The sequence below is a fragment of the Parasteatoda tepidariorum genome, chromosome 6 (assembly GCF_043381705.1).
Source record: "Parasteatoda tepidariorum isolate YZ-2023 chromosome 6, CAS_Ptep_4.0, whole genome shotgun sequence".
Classification (NCBI taxonomy): domain Eukaryota; kingdom Metazoa; phylum Arthropoda; class Arachnida; order Araneae; family Theridiidae; genus Parasteatoda; species Parasteatoda tepidariorum.
In genome coordinates this window covers 77,311,511-77,321,101 of record NC_092209.1, presented here as the reverse complement: position 1 = coordinate 77,321,101, position 9,591 = coordinate 77,311,511, and the positions used below count along the sequence as shown (strand labels likewise).

The following is a 9,591-nucleotide window of genomic DNA, read 5'->3' as shown; positions in this document are numbered from 1 at the left end:
TTTTTTTTTTTTTTTTTTTTTTTTTTTTTTTTTTTTTTTTTTTTTTTTTTTTTTTTTTTTTTAACTCAAGAAATTTTCCGGAATTTTGACTTGGGCTCACAATCACCCCTGCATGTGTCAAAAACTTGCCAACCCTGATTTATGTTTAAGTGAATAATTAGACCATGACTAACCCAATCCAATTGCTAACATAATAAGCATTCAATAACACAATAGTAAAAGTGATATTAAATTTTTAACTGTTACAAATACAGTAACAGAATTATAAACCTATAAAATTTTACATGCAACAAAAATGGAATGGGACTTTTATGTGTGCTGCTTTTTAAGACTGCATCTTTATAGATCCCAAAACCATCGTTCTATTTTTATTTTTAGAAATAGGGAATTTGACAACATAGTCTTCAACATAGAAGGTACTGGGACAGATCGTTTATTTCCGATAGATTCACGTATAGAATAAGATTTTCTACTATCAATCTAATTAAAGATTGACGCTTCAGAATAGTTAAATCCGTTTAAACATTGTTTTCAACTGTTTCTGTCTTAGGTATTATTAGCCTTTCTCAACAGATGAAAAGTTTGGTAATTGGTGAAAGTTAGTTCAGAAATAGTTCTCAGCCACATTTTACAGTTTGGGTGAAGTATGGTTTTAAACACGACCTGTTCAGTAGTTGATACATTGCTCTTAAATCGTACAAGTATGGTTTAGGCTACTGCGTGACGTTTTCACGACGTATTACTCCAAGCCTCAAACAACAGTTTGCTAACTATGAAACAAGTAGAACATAAGAAAATAAGTTGCGAATATGATGTATTAAATAATCAGTACATTACCTTAGCTCTGCTATAAATTACATTGAAAAATCTGCAAAACCGATTAACTTAAATTAAAACTTAACGCAAGCTCACAGCGACTTGAGTCTTCTTGAATATATCTCCATATGAAAAAAGCTTCACAATTTATCCGCAAGAGCGTTCCCTATACCAGCGGTTTTTCTGTTACAAACGGTCTTTTTACTAAAAAAGTATTTTGGAAATTTTTTTAATAAAGAATGAAATTTATTAATTGTTTCATCAATAACAGTCATAAAGTTGGTTTTATATTAGGCAGTTGAATTCATAGGTCTGCATCGGCTTTTTGTGTAGTTTAGTTTTTGGCTTATGCGTAGATCAAATTGAATAAAATAAGTTGAATTATTGATTTTAAAAAAGATTTTTTTTAAAGCTGTTAGAATGAATATCGGGCAAAAATAATTCTTTATTCTTGAATTCGGTTATTTTAGTTTGAATTTTAAAGTTTGATGAGAAATACTTATGTGTGAAAAAGATAATAAATAATTATGGAATTTTTTTTAAATATTTTTTTTTCATTGAATAATGTAATTAAATAATTTCATAAAATTATCCGGACCATTAATAAAATAAAATAACTATTAAGGTTTAAAAAGTAATTTTTGATTAAAATAAAGAGCCCTAACTCGCGGAACCCTAGGGTTCCGCGAAACAGCTTTTGGAAACCATTGCTCTACACAGTGCTTCTTCAGAAATTAGAGGTATGATTTAGTTAAGCAGCTCTTCTCTGAAGTAAAAATAAATGCATATTCATATAAAAATGTAAAACTAGGAAAAAAACAGTATTTTAAAAATCCATTTGATAAGACAGTAGGATTTATATAAAATTTTTGAACAATACTTAAAATTTTTTATTAACTATTATATTTTATTTGTTATTGATTTTGAAACACTATTAATATTAGTCTAAGGCTTAGCTAAATAATAATAATCATTAAAACAAATTTAAAAAATAATTTTTTTTAGAGTACTAACAGTGCTGTATTTTATAATACTTTGTATTTGAATATTTACTAAGAGAATCAATTTAATTTTATTGTCACTTATAGCATGTTGAATGAAATTTCGTGTTAAATTTATTTTTTCAAAAATCACTATAATTTATTTTAGTTTTAATTATATGAAATTGATAGAACGAGAAATAAACGCTCCTCAAAGCGAAGATAGTACTACAAGATGCTCTAATTTAAATAATTTATGCGCATATAATTATCGAACTTAATAACTTTTGTTTGATCATGAGCGATTGGAATAAAAGTAATGAAATGTTGCCAGTTTACTTATTAAATATTTAATAATTCCGCACCACTCTTCTTTTATCTTAAATGCAAATCTATACACCAGGTGTCGTAAAAACAGGAGCATCCATTGACATCAATTTTCTTCTCTGGGTGTCACGTTCATAAAGTGGTAATGAACTAGTCGCGACACACAGTCAAACCTAATTAAGCAAACGACTCTTTTATGAGTTTTCTTAATTTATTAAACGAAAAAAATTAAATGAATAAAAATAATAATCGTAACGAAGGTGTTTAGAGGAAAGAAACTACTAGCCTCCGGGTGGGCCGTTGACCCCACCTTTTCGATAGGGAGCAATGAGAGTGAAGGCTCTCGCGCGCGACACGCTGCGTTACACTTTTTAATATTTTTTTTTATTTGTTTATCATTTTATTTTATTTTTCTCCTTCCAACCTGCCGGTTTATTTTCTGACAGAATCAAAGCTCTTCACCTCATCGTTCGCAATCACATGCGCCGGTGTTCCGTGCGGCAATTCAAAGCATGAAGGTGGGTGTATTGTTTCGTAATTTATGATGGGAAGCGGAATTTTTGTTCATTTTACAAATGAGTGTGAGTGTTCTCATAGTAATTTGTGTATGTTTTTGTGGTATGACTAACAAAAAAAAAAACATATAGTCGAAAGCTAATTTTAATTTTTCGTTCAACACTTAATTCTGCTTTATTTTACTAGTTCATTTAAAATTTATTTATATATAGCTTTAGTAAAGATTGAATATTGTGATATTAATATTCTAGTTTTACATTTTAGTTAATAAGTTTTACAAAATGAGTGAAAATTTTTTTTAATTTAAAATTTTGTTGGAATTGAATCACTAATGAGAGATATAATTATCTGATTAGTAGTGCACTTCAGGTTTAACTCCATTCTAACTTTTTTAGATTTAAAATTTTGTCGAAGAATTATTTTTAATTTGCATTATTAATATTATTATTTTTATTAACTATTTGCTGTTTGTGGAATCGTTCATGGAATCCTGGGATCCCTTAAATTTGAAAATCCTTCCCATCCCCCAAAAAACTCATACGTTTTGCTTGCAATTGTTTTTTGAAAGAGGAAAGTTTTTCCCTTATTTTTTTTTCTTTCCTTTAAAAAAAAATAATTCGTTAATTTTTCCTATTTACAGCTATTTATTATTCCAAAAGACCAACATTAATAAATAAAATAAAAATAAATAAGGTGCGTGGGAATTAAAAATTCTTTTATAGAAATGATGATTATAAAGGTTTTTTTTTCTACTTTTGTTTCAAATTTAATAATAATGCATTATATTGTAGATTTTTTTATTTCTCCAAGAATGAAAAAATTATCCTTTGTTTATTCCTTATTTCATTCTAATACAGTATAGTTTCGTAGCTTTTATTGAGATCCATTATTTATTGTGAATATTTGAGAAGTAATAGTAGTACTAATGAAAAATCTAAAGTTGTTTTAAAAACTTTTACAATCATAAAGTAACTTTTTAATTTGTTAAAAATTATTTGTAAATGTTAAACTAACATGTATATATTGTAAGACAAAGTTTTTTTTCTTTTTCGTCTTTACAATATTGCTTATTTATAGTCGCCTACTTGTTCCTCATTAGGTTTTGATTTTTTGAAACTATGTTTAAAATAATATAGTTTTTAGTCTCTAGTCCACAGCACTGTTTATCCTGCAGCATAAGAGAGGATATACGGAACGAATCATACAGATTGCAGGAATTATTTTTAAAAATGTATAATAGCCATTAAAAGCAAATTCAGAAGACCAAGTTTTGAGTGCGTTATTACTATTATTATAATTATTATTTTATTTGCTTAAAGTGGGTGGAACTAAAATTTTAAAATGTAATTTCATTAAAGTATTTAATGTTTTATTAATTTACTTTCATTTTCACATGTTTTCCTTTCCCCCTTTATCTTTTTATTTATTTATTTACTGGCTGTCTGTTTGGCTGCCGGTGAAATATCAAGAAAAAATACTTTTTCTTAATAAAAATATTAAACGTCGATGAATATGTCTGTATTTGTAATAAAAATATGTTTAGATTTTTTGTTAACTTGTAAAGCTTATTAATGTTTGATTAATCCACTTTTTTTCCCTTTAGAATATTGATTTAAGTGTTTCGGAAGAAAAATGTTCATTCAATGAAAAAAAAAAAATTTTTTTTATGTATATACAATTAAGAAGGTTTTCGGTGAATTTTGAAAAATTTTAAACTTTTGCAATAAAGTAAATTTAATCAGTAAAGTAAATGTATTAAGTTTGTTTTATAAATTAATATTTTCCTTATCATTAATTTTGTTTATTTTTTACTAAATATTTTAATAGAAATTTATTAAAATTAATATTTTAATTCATCAGAACTTATAAATTATTGCAGTGAAATAATTTATTTATTATCCAAAACGCACTTCGAAGTGTCATATTTATTGAAAATGAAATACACATTCGAAAATAGAAAAATAGTTAAGAAAATGATTTTATAAATGTTTTTTTTTCTTTCTAGTTTTCCCATATTAACTACATAGAATTAGTTTTATTAACTACATAGAATGATATTTATGTTTTAATTTTAGGGTAAAAAAGCCTTAACAGCTTTTAAAAAATATCATTTGTTTGGTTTTTTGCACAAGTTGTAATAATCTGTTAATATGGATGTGCTATAAATTATTTTCATTTATAATTTTTTTCCCTTCAGGTTTGCTGCATAGTGGCTTCCCATAATGCCTTCAGCTCACCTGACTTTGAATGAAGAAGACGTCATCAAATTATTGCTGGAGTTTTTATCGAATCGTGAACTTAGCATATCCCAACTTTCAGTGGAAAGAGAAACTGGTGTCATCAACGGGACATTTTCAGACGATATTATCTTCTTGAGACAGCTTATTCTAGATGGCCAGTGGGACGAGGTACTTGAATTTGTGCAGCCACTGGAAGGACTGGACAATTTTGACTCGAAACAATTTCACTACATAGTTATAAAGCATAAGTACATTGAATTACTATGCATACGCTCTGAAACGGGTATTTTTCAAAACGTGGATGTGGCGGTAGAGGAAGTGGTCAAAAGTTTAGCTGATCTTGAGAAATACTGTCCTTCAAAAGAGGACTATAATAACCTGTGTCTTTTAGTGACATTGCCACGACTATCTGACCACTTTGATTATCGGAACTGGAACCCAAGTAACGCACGAGTGAATTGCTTTAAAGCCGTGTACCCTTTAGTTGAAAAGTTTTTACCTCTGGATAAAAAAGGGGCCGAGTCTCAAACAGCTAAAGGTGATAGATTAATTCAGCTGATCATTAAAGGTGTCTTATATGAATCATGTGTTGAATATTGCCAACAGAGAGCTACAAGCTCATCTTCTGAATTGCAAGAGATGGGCTTCTCACATATTCTAAATGGTACCGGCTTTAGTGACTCTGATCTCAGTTTGTTATCGTGGCTGCAGTGCATTCCCCCAGAAACATTTTCATACCCGTTTGAGCAGAAGACGCTCAGTGTGGATGTTGAACAATTAGACAAACCCTCTTTAGAAGCTTCTTGGTCTGAACAAATCCTAGTCACACCGATAAAACCAAAAATATTTCCTCATTCTGCCATGCCTTTCACTCGATTGAGGAACTCTGACTTCATGTCTAAGTCTCTGACTCCCAATCTAGATGGGCTTGGGAACGGCCGTAATGCGATGGCTTATTCCGTAGGAGACCTCACCAATATGTCTAGATCTTATGCTGGATTTCATTTGACTGGTAAGAAAGGTATGAATACATCTGTCGATCGACTTTTTGAAAGCAGTGATGTGTTTAGCACGAGTTGTGCTGATCTTCAATTTGATCTTGACAAAAATCACGTACCATCTAAAGGAAAGTTTACTGTTCCACCTAAAATTGTGGAGCAAGTGAGCCCAAAGGCAGAAGATAGTTCGCAACCACACATACCCGACAAAGAGAACGTTACCAAAGATTTCGGGCTTGAGGAAGACTCCCTAAAGCCCTCTATTAACGACGCAGCCAAACTTCCAAAAGTGCCCGAAAAATCTTTAGAACCTGCGGATAAAAACAATGTATCGGAACTATGGAGGGACTTTCATAGACGGCAACTCTTAGTCAGGAATGCTCAAAATGAGGCAACAAATTTAGAGGCGTCTGTGCTGCAAGAGACGCAGAATATTCAAACACCGGCTCAAAGTGCACAGTACCCTGTGGATGCTTCAAACAATACTTACGTTTCTCTTCCAGCTGGAGTTTCACAGCTTACTCTCTCTAAAATGCAAAATGTAAATAGCTTTCCTACTAGTACGCCTAAACCTTTTGGCAATAGGATTTTGACGCCTGAAATCCATAGTTCTCCCATTTTGAATCGAAATGAAAGCAATTCAATTGAGGATACTTCTCTTCGTTCATTGCCACCTGTACCAAGGAACATCAACGCAGCTACTAACAACTGCGATCCTTCTAAAAATGCTAATCTTGGGTTACAACAGTGTGACATACCTTCAAAGTAATTATTATTTTTTCAATCATTAAATTAAAGCTGTTGTGATATTATTTAATAACTACACAATTGGACTTTTTTCATACAAAGATGGGTAATTTGAAGTAACATGGTTAAAATTTGATCTTTAGTAATTCCAAATTTTTGCCACTACTTAGTAATTAATTGTTAAAATTAGAAGTCTGATTTAAAGGAAATCTTGAAGTTTAACTGCTGTCTAAATTTCTAAATTAATTTAAATTTTCTTTCCGCCAATTTCAAAATTGAATATTTTTATAACTTAGCCATTTTAATCTAAGAGTTATCATAGAATTTTTCTTGTGATTCCAAGTAGCGTGTTTGCAAATGAAGTGTATTTATGAATGGCTTGGTGCAACATAGTGATATAATGTTTAACAAAGGGGACATTCTTAATTCGAACTAATCATCGGTATTATTTTCAAATAGGTATTTTACTAGTTTCTGAAATTTCTTCTTGTAATTAGCACAGTATGTAGTTCCGAGGAGCCCTAGAGTTCAGTGATAGGATTACAGTGGTTCCGCAAGTTAGGATTATTTTATGTAATAGTATCCCGTCAATAATTTATTTCAAACAGTTGTTTACATGAACTTATTTTTGTAAAATTCCAATGAAAAAAAATTAGTAATTATTTTAATAAAAATCGAGCTTTTCAATTCAAAATAAAATAAATTAATTCAAGAATAAAGAAGTACGTTTCTTTAATTTTTAACATTTATAATTAGTGTTTTTTGAAAACCACAACACACCATTTTTTTATTCGTTTTGAAACTATGCAGCACGAGCAATTTTCTAATACGAAATACTTCCTTTTTCTCATTAAATATTTTTAAAATAGTTCGCTGAAAGAAGCTCAAATATTTCGGGTTCCATAGCCGAAAAAATTTGGTCAATGATATTGAGCAAATTATAAATTATCTATCTCCAGTGGCCCCCATCCCCCTCAAGCTCTTGGGCGCATTCTAGGGCAAATTCTAAAGTCCCCCCCCCAAACTATTCTTTTTATTTAGTGTAAAAATTCCCCCCCCCCAAGCTTTAAGTGGGCGCATCGTGTGCCCCCTCCCCCCTGGTGGGGACCCTGTCTATCTCTTATTCAATATATTAATATACATTTTTCTCAGAATTCTATCTATTTATGGTCTAAACAAAGATTTCCAAAGATAAGAGTTATGAATTCAATTGCACAACTGAAACAATTTGAAATCAATTTTTTAGTTTGAACTGATCCAACACTTGCTAAGGAAGAACGGCAATGTAATTTGATACTCAAAATTATTTTCATTTTCTCTTTATTAAAATTCAATATTTCAAAAAATAAATTTCTTTCTTTCTTTCAAAAAGAAAAAAAAAAGGCTGAATTTTATTCTAGCTTCATATTCTACTGGCGAAATTTTTTTTTATTTTCTCGTGGGAGAATTATACGTTTCAAAGGGTGCGGTAAAACTTTTTTTTCGCCACTCCACAATTTTTGTCGTATTTGATGCGCTTTAGCACGTAGGCGGAATCGCTGATTATTGTAGATCATCAACAAAAATAATTTTAAAGTTAAGTTTATTTCTTGTTAAATATCTTAGTTTAATACAATTCTTTATAATAGCGTTTGTTGCTTTTTTTCTTATCCATGCATATATTTGTTAATTCGAGCACTCCCCCCCCCACCTTGCTCAATGAGTTCGAAGTCCACTGTAATATATTAATTTTTTTTCTATTTCTTTGTCAGCCATAAAAAATTGAATTTTGAAATTTTACTTATATATTTTTATTTCTTTACCCATTATGATAAGGATGATCATTTGAGAAACCCCAAATCAAATGTTTCTCTTTTCCCTCCAAAGTGCGTTTTAAGTCATTCTTTTTAATGTTTCAGCCCTCCATTGAATCAGGGGTGATTGCGCTCCGGAAAAAATCCGGATTTCCGGATTTTTCGCTCACCGCAATGTTTTTGAAAACCACAATTCAACGTATTTTATTCGCTTTCAAAATATGCATACACCAAGAATCCATAATACTAAATATTTCATTCTTCAATTTTTCACTTTAAATATTTTCGAAATAATTCACAATAATGTTTTTTTTTTTTTTTTGGTTTATATATTTACAGTTGTTAATGAACTTTTTTAAATATAATGCTGGGGTTCTGCTAAAAAAAAGTAGAACATTTCGTATTCCTTAGCCGAAAAAATTTGGATACCACCATACTGAATCATTTAATTTTATTGTGTAATACCTGAATATTAATGGTCCTCGTAAGTCCTCTTTTTAACTATTAATGGTTTCCTTTTCTCCTTTGTCTAAAATGTGTTGTAAGCTCTGTGTTGTAAGCTTAAATTTTTTTTTTTTTTTAATATACATGTATACTTGTAGTTGTTACACGTCATCTACTTATTTTTATTCATCCAAATTTAAAATGACCATTAAAGAATCTTGTTTCTTGGTTAAAGTAGCCTTTGTATGTTTTGGAAAGTATTTTAGTATACATATATAGCAGGGTTGGGGTTTTGGACGTCCTAAACTGGTTTTGGACAGGACACGTGGGTTTTACTGTCTTAAACTGGATAAAACTGTCCTAAACTGGGTAAAACTGTCCTAAACTGGGTAAAACTGTCCTAAACTGGGTAAAACAGTCTTAAAGTGTCCAAAACCTTGAACTTTGGTAAAAGGTAAAAATTCTATAGGTGTAACCATTGTACACATAATAATTACATGTATCAATAAATATTTGATATTTTTTATACAATTTACTATAACTTATTAAAAGAAAATAATACAATATAATAGGAAAAGGTTTATAATTTTTGAAGCTCCACAATTCATTGAACAACAAAAGTGAATACCTAATCCTTTAAATATAAATATGCTTTTAATACTGATAAATAATATTTTTGCATAAGGATAAATATGGCAATATTAAAAAATAATAATTTTTCTTAAAAAAA

The 9,591-nt window shown here is 29.8% G+C and overlaps 1 protein-coding gene across 2 annotated transcripts in view; it reads left to right on the top strand.

The window, feature by feature from the left end:
• The window catches only part of LOC107452325 (WD repeat-containing protein 47), a 47,644-nt gene that overhangs the window by 21,113 nt on the left and 16,940 nt on the right, over nt 1–9,591 (top strand). For both annotated transcript variants that reach the window (XM_043048611.2, XM_043048612.2), the window contains exon 2: nt 4,837–6,642. In XM_043048611.2, the coding sequence (XP_042904545.1) occupies nt 4,862–6,642 (1,781 nt within the window). In that variant the 5' untranslated portion in view covers nt 4,837–4,861. The remainder of the gene's footprint in view (nt 1–4,836; nt 6,643–9,591) is intronic.